Genomic DNA, 17,687 nt, shown 5'->3' on the forward strand with positions numbered 1-17,687 from the left:
CCAGTAATAAAACGTATTAATCATTAAAAACAAGAATGTTTTTTTTTAATTCGTTTGGGTCATTTTGTCTTCTAGTGGCTTGGAACGCCATTTCTAATCAGCTGTTATTTAAATTTTTATCTTTATTTTGTTTTTATTGTTTCACACACAAACCAACACTGCGTCTGAACCAGCTGCGTGGTGTGTTGGCGCAGCCAGTCGCTCCGTTGCATCGCAGCAAAAAAGGTTGCAGGTTAGAATCCCAGCTGCAGCTTTTCCGTGTGTATTCAGAAAACACACCTGTTAGGGTAAACTGAGCGGCTTCGCATGAGTTTGAAAGCGGCTGTTTAGTGGACGGGATGCAACGATACCCCTTTTTTCCAAACCGATACGATACCGATACATGGATCTGAGTACTCGTCGATACCGATTACCAATACCGATACTTCTACCACACAAAAAAATCCAATGATTTGGAATACAGATTTTATTTTCTTCTCTGCTTTCAACAGGAAACAACTGTGAGGTAGATAAAAAGTAAAATATATGAATGGAAATCATCACAAAACTAAAATATTAGGTGAACAGAAATGACAAGTTACATTAAAGCCATTTTCAAGCAACTACATTGGTATCGGTTAACTTATACCGATACTGGTATCGGTATCGATACCAGTATCGTATCGGTGCATCCCTAATACAAAGTGAAACTGACGTTTGAACCACATGAATGTTTTTAGCATCATAGCATCCACACGTTTGCTTTTGTTTTGTGGTCAGGCTGGCCGGTTCCGTGGTTTGACGATGGGGTTCCCCCCTCTCCCGCATCGCTCTTCAGCCAGACGCTCCTTTGGACGTTCCAAGCGTCTCAGCATGGCCCGCTCCCTGGACGACTTGGAGGTGAGGAACCTTAAACCGTCTGCTGGCCGTTCAGGATCGTTCTAACCTCGCCACACTCGAGCGGCATGTCTAACAATAGCAGCCCCCCCCCCCCCCCCCCCCCACACACACACACAAAACGTGTCTCCTCACATTACATGTCGAGTCCTTGGTTTGTGTCACCGTGGCAACACGTCCACTGATGTACAGATCCATATTATTAAAGCGGGGCTGCACAACATTTTTCTTATTCCAGAGGATCATCTGAAGAGGAAAATATTAAACGGAAACATGGACACGACTCGCGTCTGACGTCATGACACCGTATATCTAAAAAGAAAAATACTTTTCTGTTCTGCTTTAAAGGTGCATTATGGAAGTTTGACAGCCAAAGCATGTATAGAAATAATAAATGTCTTCTTCATACATTCTCCTGCAATGCCCTGGTCCTGTAGAATGAGCCCTGGCATTTTTACTGTGATTGCCTGTTTTTCTTTAAAATTACAGAAAAAGAGAGATGCTCGGGTCGAGCAGGCTGCTTCATGCGCGTTCACGCTCAGGCATCGCCCGTAGCATTTGCTATCGATAGCTTTAGCAGCAGAGAGAGAGGCAGTGCCACTTTGTCGCTGTTCCTAACGCCTAGTGATGAACCTAGCTACATTTCTGAGGACCCTTAGCTACTTTCTTCTAGATATTTCCTGCAAATTAGCAACAAAATAGCCATTTTTGCTCCGAACCGTTCTTTGACGTTGTTTCAGCTGTCATCAAGGATATAAAAGTTACAGATGCTGTGAATGTTACTAGAGTGTAGCTCACCTTGTAAGATGTCTGACTCTCATGCAGAAGACCTGGGTTTGATTCTGGATGTGAACATAGTTTATTTAGTTTCTTTTTTACATTAATGGTATAATTTTTTACAGTAAAATGCCCAAATTTTTATTTGAGACTCGCCGAACGGCATTGAATTCACAGATAAAAAAGATGTGGGTTCAAATTTCATTTTGGAACAATTTTTCAAGCAAGGGAAGGGAATGATCTGAGCATGCAGGAGGACTGACCCATCTTAAACCTTTGTCTGCTGTGCTGAAGAGAAAGGTACAGAACCAAATTATTTAAATAATTAGCTGCGCGTTCTCCTGTCCTCTGTCTTCCGCCCCCCCACCCACCCACACACACACACACACACACACACACACACACACAAGGGACTGTCTCAGCTGTTATTTTCGTTAAGGAGTGTGCACGTACAGCATGCGCGCCTTGTGCACGAGCCTACTATTGAAGCTGCCATTATGCTTTTGGCCTGAGGGGGCAATCGCGAGCATAAAAATTCAAAAGTCTGTAAAGTCCCTTTAATGATAATATTAATAATTTGTGGATGGTTGTCGGCTCTAGGGAAATATTTTAGGCCAGTTTTCCCAGCTTCTACACGTCGGTAGCCTATTTAGCATCTTTGCTTTTGTCGTAGCATTGAACATATGTTTCCTAAGAAACTTCCTTTATGATGAAATATTTTACATTTCACCAGGCAAAGCCAGGTTCTACCTGTTACTAATGAAGACATTAGGCCTTTTTTATTCATAAACGTTTAAAGAGCAGATTCACTGGAAAACCATTTTTTACTCATTATTTTTAGAAATGACCAGTTACTGCAGGCTGAACATGAAAATAGTCTCCTACACCGATCTCCTGCAGTAGCTGCTGTCAGAAAACAGACGGTGAAACTCTAGGATAGAAAATCCTGACAGATCTACGTCACGCTGTCACTAACATTCATGGACTCACTCATCTGGACTTTCGACGGGGAAGGCTGTTGTTGGTTTAGCGTCCAGGAAACAGCAGAGAACGTCTCAGCTAGTAGAAGCTAACTGTTAGCATTAGCAACCCCACCACACAGCAGAACTCCTCCAGGCTTGTGTTATTTGTGGAGGTGAAACATCAAAGTTGCCGAGCAAACAGAGTCAGTGGTAGTTGTGCTGCTGTTAGCCAATCAGAGGAGAGATGTCCACTTATCAGGAAGTAAGAGATTCTGGTGTTGGACTTCTACATCCTTTAGTTTAGTTTCTTCTCCCCAGAGAACGACTTACAAGGCATTCATTCCTGGTAGAGCCCACTGCAAATGTGTTAAAATAAACTTGATGTTTAAAGGGGTCCTAGAAGAACCTTTTTCACACCCACATCACCCCGCTTCTCCTCCAGCGTCACTGGCTGCCAGTCGCCTTCAGGGTTCATTTCAATATCTGGGTTCTGGTCTATAGGGCCTTACATGGACAAGCACCATCTTACATTGGTGATCTTCTTAGTCCCTACAGCCCCAGCAGGTCCCTGAGGTCCAGTGACCAAAGCCTATTGGTTGTGCAGCACCAGGCTAAAGGTCAAAGGTGACAGATCATCTGCTGCTGTGGCCCCCCAGACTCTGGAACCCTCTCCCCCTGAGCCTGAGATCAGTGAACTCAGTGGTCTCCTTTAAACTCACCTGTTCAGACTTTGGTGGGACCTTCATCACCCTCTCCTTGTTCTGATCTCTCCGGCTTATTTTTTACCTCCTGTGTTAATATTTTTTTGTTTTTATTCAAAATTTTTAATCTTATTTCTTCTTCTCCCGCAGTTATCAGGATCTCTTTTAATCATTTAACATTTTCATTGTTCTCGTATTTTCTTTCTTTAGAGCCGCTCTATAAAAATTCTTCTCCTTGACATCTCTGTGGTGTAAACTCATAATATGGCCTGTTATTGTCATCATAGTTTGTGTGTTTACGTCCTGGAGTTTGGCTGAGACCAGAGGAGAGTCCCGCCGTCTCGATCGCCATTCATCTCAGCAGCTTTGGTTCTGAGATAGAGATCAGAGCGCGGCTAAGTGTTTCCGCTGTTTAATGGTGACCGGGGCAGCCTGGGAGCAGATCAGCCTGTCCCACAGTAGTCAGGTTTTTTCTTTGCGTGTTGCTCCTCCCTTAGCTTGACTTCACTGCAGCAGAAGGAGAGAGAAACAGGAGTGTGAGTGCTAACTTAGCCAATGACGTAGTCGAGACCAGCTTTTCGGACATGTTAGTTATTCCGTCTGTTTCCTTTCTATTGCCAGTGCAGGTGGTGAGGGCTGAAAAGCGTTTTTCACGTTCAGCGTGCGTGTGCAGCTCGAGTGACTGTTTTTAAAAAGAACAATATTACAGGGAACAAAACCTTAAAAATGGAGCCATAAATGATAAAAGCTGTGATGGATAATTAGCTGCTTGTTGCTAACACTTTCTAGCAACGCTAACATGTTGCAACAGTTGTTAATCTAACGGCTGACTCCTCTTAATCCTTTTACTAAAGCCGTACTTTGGAACTTGTAATATTTTTAAATCACTTTCTTGAGCCCGTAGGTGCTAAAATGACCCTTTACAGCGTTAATGAAAGGACATTCAGACCACTACTGCCCCCTGTGGCCAGAATACCACACTTGCAACTTCAGCCTGGCGGGCTGCTCTGTTGGACTTAGAAAAAAAATGGAGCTGACATACCCGGTGCTGCAGTTTGTTCCTGCATGTTTTAGATCACAAACCCAGCAGTTTTTTAAATTTATTTAGTGATGTATCACTCTGTAGACACTAAGGAACACTGGGAGATGTTTCAACTGTTAGATTAATGTGGTAAAAAGACGAACGCACAGCAAGGAGAGAGGTGTTGGTGTCAGTTGGACCACAGAGAATTAATAACCAACACTAGGGGGTGCTAAAAGCAAGCCAAACTGCCATGCGTGCCATAAAATGTGACGACTTAATGAACTTTCTGCATTGACAGAGCATCACACTCATGGCGGCGGTGGAACCTCCGTCAGCGCGCCCCAGCGCAGCTGTGGCTACGATGTAGCTCATCACCACCAGGGTGGGAATGTGTGTGGGTTCTCTGACTCTGAACGGCGCTATACAAGTGCGGGTCTTTTATCATTTAATCCTTCACGATTGTACGTCACCACATTGCCCACCCCTAAGGAGAAATGATCCAAGCATTTTTAGTGTTTCAGATGAAAAGCCCCTCGGTGGATTGATGCTCCTTTTTAGAAATCGGATCATTTTAAAAAATTTTCGTCTCACGTCCGCGTTTGCAGAAACTGCAGCTGAGCACAAGATGCTCTTGTTGAAAAGAACAATTTGTCCTGCGGCCCAAATGAGTCCAAGCAAGATTTGAAAATAAGCTTTTGTCATTTCTTAAAGAGCAAGTCACCCCTACTGGATTCATACTCCACTCCCACTTCCTGTTTGAAAAATGCAACAAACGCTGTTGCCTAGCAGACCGAGAGGGCAGAGCCTCTAACAAATACACACACACACAGGCTAACAACGACATTGTGACATCATATGGTACCAGCTAACGTTCTAGGGTACCTCTTAGCCAGTAGCGATGGCAGATTTAAATTCAAATGCAGTGCAGAGTTTTTACCTGACAACGGCACAACACTGACAGTTTTAGGCAGAAAATAAACATTTGAACTAAAATGCACTAAAGTGCAAAACTATTGACTACACGTGTCTGCAGCACAATTAGACACACATTTATATAGTTTCTCAGAAAGACATGTTGATTTGGGGGTGACTTGCTCTTTAAAAACCATTTTTGTCTTTAAAGTTTCTGCACAATAAGCTGCACACGGCTGCATGAGTCTCCTAGCCGAGAGTCTCATGACAGCGTTTTTCTGTTCTCGGCCCCTCCCACCACCTCCTTTCTGTCTTTCTTCCGGTCGTCAAGCCTTTTTCTGGTGCCGCACATGCGGTAATGTGCAGAAACAGAGAGGGCTTTGTGTGGTGAAACGGGACAGGAGAGAGGGATCGGTGTGTGTGTGTGTGTGTGTGTGTGTGTGTGTGTGTGTGTGCGCGCGCTGGTGGGGGGGTAATTGGGTTCTAAGTGTTAGCCCGCACTTTTAATGAGCTCTGATGAGCAACAAGCTGACATCCAACTCATTAGTGAGGCCTGAAACACAAAGGCGCGTACAGGACATAGACATGCATACACGTACAAGCAGACACACACACACACACACACACACACACAGCTCCCAGTCATCTTGTTAGTTGTGCTATTTGAGAGTCTCCAGGAGCTCTCGGACGTCATGATGCAGCTGAATTTGTGCCGGCCTTCGGTCTACCATGCTGCATGTTTACGTTAGCCAAAGCTTGAGGCTCGCTGCTTATCTTGTGACGGCTGCAGCTTCACTCACCAGCAGGCAGACAGTGTCTCATGACAACAGTTTGGGGAAGGAAGTCAGGCTGTACACGTCAGCCATCCTGTGTCTTCACCTCCAGATCATGGGTTGGATTTCAGTGTCTGATGAGCGTCTTCATCGCATTACCGTCCAATAATGGACACTAAACCGCACCAGTCCCTCTCCTCCTGCTCAGGAAGTGTCAGATGGTATTTATAGCCATAAAAACACTCGTGGTTCTTGTTAGTTGATATCAATCTAGTAAATAAAGGTCACAAGAAACAATTCAGACGTCAAATAAAACTACGGAACAGTTCACACAGAGGGCCGATTGTGAGGCTTCAGTTTCCTCAATGAGCTGAAAAAAATGTAGGAAGAGGAAGTTTATTTCATGTCCAGTAAAAGCAAAACAACTTTAGTGGGACACAACAGGGCTTGTTTTGAAACGACTTCACTGGTAAATACGGGACTCGGCATGCCGTTATACGATTTAATCATCAGTGCTATTATAAACATCCTTTGGTTAAAGTTGCTTTTATTTTTATATTTAAAGACTAATTTCATGTTTTTGGAAAAAAGGACAAAAACTTAAATGTTTGTGTTTCTGAACTTCGTACCAAACAAAGGCTTTCCTCCAACATCGATTCGTTACTTGTACAGGGTATCAGCGTGTCCTTAAAAAGTCTCAAAAAGTCTTAAATTAGCTTTTCCAAATTTAAGTCCATAAAAATCCTTAAAAATGACAAATAATCCTTAAACACAGTTTCCAATGGTCTTAAATTACCAAAGACCCAATAAAAGAGAAAATTTAAATGAAACATATTTTTATTATTATTAAATTTTATATTTGTATTATTTATATTTTATTAAATTTTATTTCTATAAAATTTTCATGAATTCTTGAAAAGTTAGTGTTCAGCATTTCTTGTGTACGATGTAGGCATAAGCAGAACCGTACACATTCAGTTGGCTGTGAAAGGGGGCTATTTTTAGATGAGCACATTAGCTGCTTAAGCTAGCGGGAGCTTGCGCCATGGGGAAGTGCAAGTTTAATGGTAACTGGATGGCTAATCCCACGTTCGCGACGTAGTTAGCACCGGTTCCAGGCAATAGTTGGAAATTATAGCTTAAATTTAATTTAAAAAATAGCTTAAATTTGGTCAAAGTGGCCTTAAAAAAGGTCTTAAAAAGTCTTAAATTTGGCTTCCTTAAACCTGCAGATACCCCGTTATAGATGTTTGGTTTAGGTAACAGAATGAGTTATTAAAGCTAAAAATGTGGAGCAGGTTCAGGTTTAAGGTGGAAAAATAATCCTTAATTATGTTATAATGAACTATTCAAATATAATTATGATCACCCTTTAATTCTTCTTGTAAACTCTTCAAAAGGTTGGTTTGTTGTTTTGATTTAACCTAAATGGATCCATTTCTAAACTAAATGTTTGGCTCTATTAATTTAATTTATCATGGCTAATAAATGTTTTTCATTGGGTAATTTTCTGCCTCAAACACAAAAAAATCCACTTTTAGTTTGTTTTATTTATTTGTTTAAAATTCACTTTGAGTTTTAGTAATTTAAAACCTTTTTGTACTTTTCAGACTTAAACCAGGCAGATGTTTCTTGTGTTTCTTTTGTCCATAAAAATGACATAAATGTAACTTGGTGTTTCCATAGACCAGGCGTGTCGCTGCACCACGGCTACGAGGTGTTGGCTCAGGAGGTCCTTCAATGAGAAACCATTTGTACTTATTATTAAAAAGGATTAGGTCACTCGGAGTGTTTCATGCAGGCTGAACATGAAAATAGTCTCCTACACCTATCTCCTGCAGTAGCTTCTGATAGAAAACAGACGGTGAAACTCTAGGATAGAAAATCCTGACAGATCTACGTCACTCTGTCACTAACATCCATGGACTCACCCATCTGGACTCACGGCGGGGAAGGCTGTTGTTGGTTTAGCATCCAGGAAACAGCAGAGAACGTCTCGGCTAGTAGAAGCTAACCGTTAGCATTAGCAACTCCACCACACAGCAGAACTCCTCCAGGCTTGTGCTCTTTGTGGAGATAAAACATCAACATTGCAGAGCAAACAGAGTCAGTGGTAGAGCCGTGTTGCTGTTAGCCAATCAGAGGAGAGATGTTTGAATTTCAGGAAGTAAGAGTCCAGATCTTTCCCCTCTGGTTGACTTCTGCGTTCTCAGACAGGAGCACCGGAGCTTTTCATCCCACAGAGAACGACTTACAAGGCATTCATCCTAACCAGAGACCACTGCAGATGTATTAAAATATGGATGGATGAAGTTGATCTTTAAGGCTAAGTCATGCTGGTTGGTTGCAACTCAGAAGGAAACGACATCAGCAGATGTCACCAAACATGCCCACTGTCATGGTCAGGAACTGTTGGGTTAGACCACAGCTTCTCATGTGCCCAAGTCGAGCCTTGGGAAACCAAACATAAAGACACTGAGGTGGATTAAACCCTAATTCTTCACAGCACAGCATGTGGGATTTTCCCTTCACTTCCTGGGATCCCTTATCGCGTTTTCTTGTTTACACGTCTGGACTAGAGTAGAACAGCTGATCACGACTCTAGTGGTGTGTGTGTGTGTGTGTGTGTGTGTGTGTGTGTGTGTGTGTGTGTGTGTGTGTGTGTGTGTTAGGGTTACAACCTCTACTGTATGTTACGGCATGTTGAGGAATGCAGCTACTTCTCGCCACGTAACCATCGCTCACACATGCCTTTCAGAGAGATGAAACCCTGAGTGCATCATTCTTTCTTTTATTTGTTTTGTTGTACTTGGCGTGTGCACGAGGCACACTTAGCAGTTGACAGGCGAAGGCTGAGGGTAGCGCGGTAAACTCTTAATTTTTTGTGTGGATGTGTGGCTTAAAATCTGGCATAGTACCCCCAGATTTTTCTGGAGCTCCTTTTAACCTTTTAATTTTAAACCTTTTACAGTGCATGAAGTTCATAAAGCTTTAAAAAAACATAGATGACAGAAAGCCACCTGGACCTGATTTAGTAGAGCCTTATTTTTTAAAGATAGCAGCAGATTATGTGGCAGAGCCACTTCAGTGTGGAAGTCTGCATATGCTTTACCATTATTAAAAGGAGGGGATCCAGCAGTTTTGACAAAATAATTCAAATTCATTTCAATTCAAAGATATTTTATTAATCCCAGAGGGAAATTAGAGTTTCAGTACACACCATTCTGAGATCAGACATACGTACGGTACATACATAGAACATGACAAGGATTGGTGACTGTGGTCATTCGCAACCCGAGTCGCGCTACCTTAATAGAGATCAGAGGGTTTATATGAGGATTGGGTCAGGTGGAGGAAAAAAAAGATAATGGAGTCACTTGTCAGTGTTCAGCTAAAAGAGTTTTTGTCTATTAATGACATCCTCTCGAAATGTCAGTCGGGTTTTAGAAAAGGGTACAGCACTACTACAGCTGTTATGAAGGTGGTAAATGATATTATAGTAGCACTTGATAGGAAACAGTTTAGTGCCTCACTGTTCATAGACCTGTCCAAAGCTTTTGATACCGTTGGCCATGCTATTTTAATAAACAGATTACTAAGCTGTTGTCAGAACACTCAGTAGCATGGTTCTCGAATTACCTGACTAACAGGACACAGTCTATTAAATGCGAGGATCTTTGCTCTGATTTTGGGGTTGTCCAGAGGGGGGTGCCCCAGGGCTCAGTCCTGGGGCTCCTCCTATTTATCTTGTACATCAATGACTTGGGCCAAAATATTAAAGATGCTAATATGCATTACTATGAAGATGATACGATTATCTATTGTTTCGGAACATCACTTTCTCAGGTTGTTGAATCCCTGCAGAAAGCATTTGACAGTCCAGCACTCATTACATCAGCTAAAGCTAACCCTTAATGCTGAGAAGAATAAGTTGATGCTTTTTACAAAAAGGCAAATGTCAAATAGTGCTCCTGAAGTAATCACATTGGAAGGGAAAGTCATAGAGTTGGTCCATGAGTATAAGTACCTAAGTGTTTGGATAGATAACTCCCTTACCTTTAAATCTCATACAGGGAGTGCAGAATTATTAGGCAAATGAGTATTTTGTCCACATCATCCTCTTCATGCATGTTGTCTCACTCCAAGCTGTATAGGCTCGAAAGCCTACTACCAATAAAGCATATTAGGTGATGTGCATCTCTGCAATGAGAAGGGGTGTGGTCTAATGACATCAAAACCCTATATCAGGTGTGCATAATTATTAGGCAACTTCCTTTCCGTTGGCAAAATGGGTCAAAAGAAGGACTTGACAGGCTCAGAAAAGTCAAAAATAGTGAGATATCTTGCAGAGGGATGCTAGCCTAGTGAACTAGACCAAATTCTTGCTTTGCAAAGTTTGGTCTAGGCATGCTCCATTGGAACCTCCGCAGCTCCTACCAGGACTCTGGCTAGCCAATCACAGCTCTCTAGAGGGGTTTCAAACACATAAAGAGCTGTGATTGGTCCATAATGGTGGGCCAATCATAGTGCTCTATCTGCTTAGTGAACAAATCACAGATCTTTATCCGCTTTGTGGGCCAATCAGGGCACTCTATATGCCTGGTGGGTGGGATGATGCAACAGAGTGAAACAAGAGTATGTCACATTCATTGTCCAGTGGAATGCAGAGATCATTTGAAAGACAACGGTAGAACCCGCCCCACAACCGAGAGCCGTCAATGGAGCATGGCCAGACTAAATAATGTATTATTTAGTCTGGCTTGCCAGGCTAGAGGGATGCAGCAGTCTTAAAATTGCAAAGCTTCTGAAGCGTGATCATCGAACAATCAAGCGTTTCATTCAAAATAGTCAACAGGGTCGCAAGAAGCGTGTGGACAAACCAAGGCGCAAAATAACTGCCCATGAACTGAGAAAAGTCAAGCGTGCAGCTGCCAAGATGCCACTTGCCACCAGTTTGGCCATATTTCAGAGCTGCAACATCACTGGAGTGCCCAAAAGCACAAGGTGTGCAATACTCAGAGACATGGCCAAGGTAAGAAAGGCTGAAAGACGACCACCACTGAACAAGACACACAAGCTGAAACGCCAAGACTGATTTTTCTTAGGTTTTATGGACTGATGAAATGAGAGTGAGTCTTGATGGGCCAGATGGATGGGCCCGTGGCTGGATTGGTAAAGGGCAGAGAGCTCCAGTCCGACTCAGACGCCAGCAAGGTGGAGGTGGAGTACTGGTTTGGGCTGGTATCATCAAAGATGAGCTTGTGGGGCCTTTTCGGGTTGAGGATGGAGTCAAGCTCAACTTCCAGTCCTTCTGCCAGTTTCTGGAAGACACCTTCTTCAAGCAGTGGTACAGGAAGAAGTCTGCATCCTTCAAGAAAAACATGATTTTCATGCAGGACAATGCTCCATCACACACGTCCAAGTACTCCACAGCGTGGCTGGCAAGAAAGGGTATAAAAGAAGAAAAACTAATGACATGGCCTCCTTGTTCACCTGATCTGAACCCCATTGAGAACCTGTGGTCCATCATCAAATGTGAGATTTACAAGGAGGGAAGACAGTACACCTCTCTGAACCGTGTCTGGGAGGCTGTGGTTGCTGCTGCACGCAATGTTGATGGTGAACAGATCAAAACACTGACAGAATCCATGGATGGCAGGCTTTTGAGTGTCCTTGCAAAGAAAGGTGGCTATATTGGTCGCTGATGTGTTTTTGTATTGTTTTTGAATGTCAGAAATGTATATTTGTGAATGTGGAGATGTTATATTGGTTTCACTGGTAAAAATAATTAATTGAAATGGGTATATATTTGTTTTTTGTTAAGTTGCCTAATAATTATGCACAGTAATAGTCACCTGCACACACAGATATCCCCCTAAAATAGCTAAAACTAAAAACAAACTAAAAACTACTTCCAAAAACATTCAGCTTTGATATTAATGAGTTGTTTGGGTTCATTAAGAACATGGTTGTTGTTCAATAATAAAATTATTCCTCAAATATACAACTAGCCTAATAATTCTGCACTCCCTGTATAGATGAAACTGGTGAAAAAATGAAAGCTAATGCTGGGTTTCTACTTCCGTAATAAGTCGTGTTTTTCTTTTGAAGGAAAAAAGCTACTTGTCACTACAACCTTTTTATCTGTACTAGATTATGGTGAACTTATATATATGAATGCTTCTTTAGCTGTGCTACAAAAACGGGACGCCATTTACCTGAGATTCATCACAAACTGTAGAGCCATAACACATCACTGTGAATTGGTGGTCATTGGTATGTTTTTGTTTACAATGCAGTGTTTGGATTGTTACCTCCTTATATTTGCACATTAATCACACGAAAAAATGTTGATTCCCGTTCTTTAAAGGAGCATTATGGAAGTTTAACAGCCAAAACATGTATAGAAATAATAAATTTCTTCTTCATACATTCTCCTGCAATGCCCTGGTCCTGTAGAATGAGCCCTGGCATTTTTACTGTGATTGCCTGTTTTTCTGTAAAATCACAGAAAATGAGAGATGCTCGGGTCGAGCAGGCTGCTTCATGCGCGTTCACGCTCAGGCATCGCCCGTAGCATTTGCTATCCGTAGCTTTAGCAGCAAAGAGTGAGGCAGTGCCACTTTGTCGCTGTTCCTGACGCCTAGTGACAAAGCTAGCTACATTTCTGAGGACCCTTAGCTACTTTCTGTAGAACTTTCTTCTAGATATTTCCTGCAAATTAGCAACAAAATAGCCATTTTCACTCTGAACCATTCTTTGAACGTCGTTTCAGGTGTCATCAAGGATATAAATGTTACAGATACATAAGACATTACTGGTGCTATAGCTCATCCAGTAAGATGGCGGACTCCCATGCATGAGACCTGGGTTCGATTCTGGATGTGAACATAGTTCATTTAGAGTTTCTTTTTTACATTAATGGTATATTTTTTTACAGTAAGATGCCCAAATTTTTATTTGAGACTCGCCGAACGGCATTGAATTCACAGATAAAAAAGATGTGGGTTCAACTTTCATTTTGGAACAATTTTTCAAGCAAGGGAAGGGAATGATCTGAGCATGCAGGAGGACTGACCCATCATAAACCTTTGTCGGCTGTGCTGAAGAGAAAGGTACAGAACCAAATTATTTAATTAATTAGCGACCCCCCCCCCCCCCCACGCACACACACACACGAGACTGTCTCAGCTGTTATTTTCATTAAGGAGTGTGCACGTACAGCGTGTGCGCCTCGTGCACGAGCCTACTATTGAAGCTGCCGTTACGCTTTTGGCCTGAGGGGGCAATCGCAAGCATAAAAATTCAAAAGTCCGTAAAGTCCCTTTAAGGACCAACGATCAGTTGCTACTTTTTGTTCCTTTTGCTCGCACACCGTTAGGAAAGAGAGCCTTCGCCTGCTCTGCTTCTTCTGCTTGGAACCAGCTGCAGAAAACCTGGAAAATGACTGAACAGGCTTCACTAAATGCCTTCAAAACCAAACTGAAAGCTTCAGAGACCGCATTAGTAACCTGTAACTGCTTTTAATGATTGAGTGTTTTATCATTGTCATTATGTTGTAACTATCTGGAATTTCGCTGCCTCTTGGCCAGGACACCCTTGTAAAAGAGGTTCTTAACCTCAGTGGGTCTCTATCCTGGTTAAAAAAAATAATTAAAGGCGAGGGGTCTCCCTCTACAGCCATGCCTACACATTTGTTTCCAGTTTGTGTGTGTGTGTGTGTGTGTGTGTGTGTGTGTGTGTGTGTGTGTGTGTGTGTGTGTGTGTGTGTGTGTGTGTGTGTGTGTGTGTGTGTGTGTGTGTGTGTGTGTGTGTGTGTGTGTGTGTGTGTGTGTGTGTGTGTGTGTGTGTTCTGTCAGCCCTCAGCAGTGTGGGTGGAATAGAAATGATCTGAGGGTGGGAGACAGAAGAGGGGGGGAGCTGGGAGGTAGGGCAGGGGAGATGATGAAGAGGAGGGATGAGAGAGAGAGAGGGAAGGGAAGGGAAATCTAACGACGGCGACATTCTGTAGCGATTTTCACATTTGATAGCTGGCGAGCTTTGTCACACACACACACCCTGTCTCTCTCCCTCTCCCATCACTCTCCCTCTCATTCTCTCTCTCTCTCTCTCTCTCTCTCTCTCTCTCTCTCTCTCTCTCTCTCTCTCTCTCTCTCTCTCTCTCTCTCTCTCTCTCACACACACACACATGCATTCAACAGTTGATGACAATGTCCACTGAAGGGAGCTCTCACATGCGGTGCTGAGGATTACTGTCTTAATGGAGCAGCAAACTTTTAGTGTGATCTCTGAAACGCCTCCTGATCCAGTGAGTAAACGCACTCTGTGTGTGTGTGTGTGTGTGTGTGTGTGTGTTGTATTCATGTATTGATACTGTAAGTTAATCTAAAAGGACAAACTTCTTGTTTTTGATGCTTCACGTAGATAAAAGATTCAGAAAACCTCTTTTAAAACATGCTCTCTTCCTGTCTTTCATTGCTCCTGAGGCATCAGATTTCTAGTGGGGATTTATTTTAGTTGAAATTATTTTCAAGCACTAGTTGCGAGACCTTGTAGGAATGACTGATCATGTGACCGGTGCAAGCCAATCACTGAACAAGTGGTGGACCTTTTAATTTAAAGGGACACCTGTTGATTCTCTGATCAGTTCCCCTGGGCGGCAGTTCGAGTGTGTTTCTGTGTAAAAGAAGGTTTCACTGTCTGACTGAAGTAAGTCACCTGCTCCTCTTTGACCCGACACGCACAAACCTAGAGACAGTAAAACACTCTGGATCAGTGTGTGCGTTCATTAAGTTTATTTCTAAATTGCCAAATCAGGACCAGAGTCGTCACAAGGATCTTCACACAGTAAACATTCCAGTACAGGTCAGGTCATTAAGCCAATCAGTAAAAAGTTTCCTATATAAGGAACCCAGCAGGTCGCATCGAGTCACTGACTAGTGTCAGTGACTTTACAGCAATCCTCATACTAAGCAAGCATGCAGCGACAGTGGAGAGGAAAACTCCCTTTTAACAGGAAGAACCTCCAGAGGATCCTGGCTCAGTATAAGCAGCCATCCACCACCACTCACTGGGGATGGAGATGACACACACATGCACACGCACGCACGCACACACACACACACACACACACACACACACACACACACACACACACACACACACACACACACACACCAAGTAGTGTTTCTATGGTTACATTGTGATTTCTTAGTAAATATTCTATTTGAGAGATAAACCTTATTGTATTTATCCTAGTGAATCTATATTTAAACGGGTAAACTAGTAGTAGCACATCCAATGTCAAAGAGAGTAAAAAGTTATTATCAGGAGAGGGAGAATGTTTAAGTGGTTAGCAGCAGTGTGCTAGCCGATGGCCCCCTCCATGAGGCCACCACAGCTCAGCAGAACATCATCGTAGCTTCTTCTGGGGAGAAAAACACTTAGAGAAAAAACAAAGTTAACAGCTGAAATAGAGTGCGGTTCCTCGTGACATCCCCTGGATGCCGAGTGTGTTAGAAACACAGAATCAGATGATGAGTGGATCAGCATCACTCCTGTATGAGAAACACCTCACAAGGCTCTAAGTCACATTAACTCCCGTTAGCAGAAAGGACAAAAAGTTTGAGTGTTTCCTTTAATCTGCATCCAAACTCAGATTGTAGCCTTGACCACAATGAAACACAATCGTGTGATAAGTCAGTTGTTTGTTCTTTATTCTGAAGGTCTTGGTTTGGCACAATGACTGAGAAAACTCACTGCATTGATGTTGTAAGTTTTAGTTTATTTATCCTGTTTATTATCGTTTGTTTATGTCTGGAGACGAAGGTCTTCTTCTGACCTCTGCTCTGAAACTAGTACACTTTTCCTGTGAGGCACGAGTCATCGTGACTTGTAAAATGTTCTCCTTTTCCTGTCTGGGAGGACCGTGGTTGGATTGATGAGCTGTTGCTGGTTTTGTTCCCGGCCCCTCCCCACAGCCATCGAGTGAGACCCACATTGACCCAGATATGCTAATCACTCTGCGATCGTTGAGAACATTCCTGCATATATTGAGCCTAAATTGTATAACATCTATTAATGAAAAACCTCATTAAAGACCAAGTTCACTTGTTTTTTCAAAATGCCTGCAGTGGCCTTTAGCCTTGTGGGGGAACAAAAACTCTTGTGCTCCTGTTTCAGGAACTAGAAGTTAGCCAGAGGGTTTCAGATAACAGCAGGATCTGGAGTCTTATTTCCTGGTATGTGGACATCTCTGATTGGCTAACAGCAGCACGACTCTGCCACTGACTCTGGTTGCTCTGCAACGTTGATATTTTACCTCCAAAAAGAACACAAGCCTGGAGGAGTTCTGCTGTGTGGTGGAGTTGCTAATGGCGCAATAGCGGCGGTGTAGACGACAGCGGTGTTGACGACAGCGGCGTCCTGACCAATCACAGGCTTGCGTTATCCGTCTCGACGGACGGATGTTTAGAAAAGAGAGCTCGACTCCGTACGTCCTTGCGGAGCTCTCCAGCAGGCCCGCAAGGACGGATAATGGCGTTGCGTGTCTCCGCACTGATGCAGAAGGAGAAGCATGAATCAGGCTTAAACATCCGTCCGTCGAGACGGACAACGCAAGCTTGTGATTGGTCAGGGCATCGCTGTCATCTACACCGCTGCCATTGTGCCCTCAAAAACATAAAGAGAGCCGAGGATAACTAGCAACAGACACGAAAAAGCTTGAAGAATACCTCGCAAAAAAACTCTAAAATATGAACATTTTATTCCCCCGTGACTGGATGAGTGAAAAGATTCACAGCAAGCGTTTTATTTGTGGACGGAAACGACAGGAAACGTGGGTTTAGAGGTGGTGAGCCCATGAAGAGGTGGAGGAGAATGAGAGACAAATTTGTCTGTGTTAAAAAGTCTCATCTATACAAAAAACACTATATAAACACACTATCTTGGACCGATACATGACAGGATACCACAGAACAGCACTACGCCCTCTGCTGTCCTGGCGGGGAATTGCTTTGCAACACTCCCCAGGAGACGGAGAAGTATGAGAGCAAAATGTCTCCGTCCGTGCGTGCGTGTCTCTCCCTGTTGGAGCTGACGGAGAAGCATGAATCAGGCTTAAGACGCTATTGTAGGTTCATTTTGTCAGAGCGGGTGTGGGCGGAGCTTCACTAAAACATACCGTTTCTTTTCCAGGTATAAATCCAGGCTGAATAAAATAACTAATATTTCAGATAAATGACATCTCCATAATATTTTATTGTGTACTGTGCCTTCCTTTGCTCACAAAGGTTTAAACTAACATGATCTGGAAGCGTTGATAAAAAAAATTATTTTTCATGTTAAACCAGCGAGTTATTTTTTTGACAAATTTTCCAATGAAAGCTGTTGGGAAAAAAACTATAGTAGATGGTTTATCTTGTGTAAAATCGATGTGTGAGAGTCACACTGCTAGTTAGTATCTCTGACTAGTTGTCTAGGTTGTGTCTTGTCGACATGCTGTTGTTTCACATCGCTGATTTATTTATAGACATACGTTTTTGATTAGTTTTAAAATAAAAGTAAAGTAAGTTTAAAGCATTTAAAGGAAACTCCCAGGGCTTTCTCCTGCTTACGAACAGCAGAGGGCGATGTTCAGTTTTATTGTATTGGAAGAAGAGAA

General features: G+C 42.8%; 1 protein-coding gene across 4 annotated transcripts in view; it reads left to right on the plus strand.

Moving 5' to 3' along the window:
- The window catches only part of rgs12b (regulator of G protein signaling 12b), an 88,138-nt gene that overhangs the window by 11,164 nt on the left and 59,287 nt on the right, over window positions 1–17,687 (plus strand). For all 4 annotated transcript variants that reach the window (XM_070552056.1, XM_070552057.1, XM_070552058.1 and 1 more), the window contains exon 5: window positions 760–879. In XM_070552056.1, the coding sequence (XP_070408157.1) occupies window positions 760–879 (120 nt within the window). The remainder of the gene's footprint in view (window positions 1–759; window positions 880–17,687) is intronic.

The sequence above is a fragment of the Nothobranchius furzeri genome, chromosome 6 (genome assembly GCF_043380555.1).
Source record: "Nothobranchius furzeri strain GRZ-AD chromosome 6, NfurGRZ-RIMD1, whole genome shotgun sequence".
Lineage (NCBI taxonomy): Eukaryota > Metazoa > Chordata > Actinopteri > Cyprinodontiformes > Nothobranchiidae > Nothobranchius > Nothobranchius furzeri.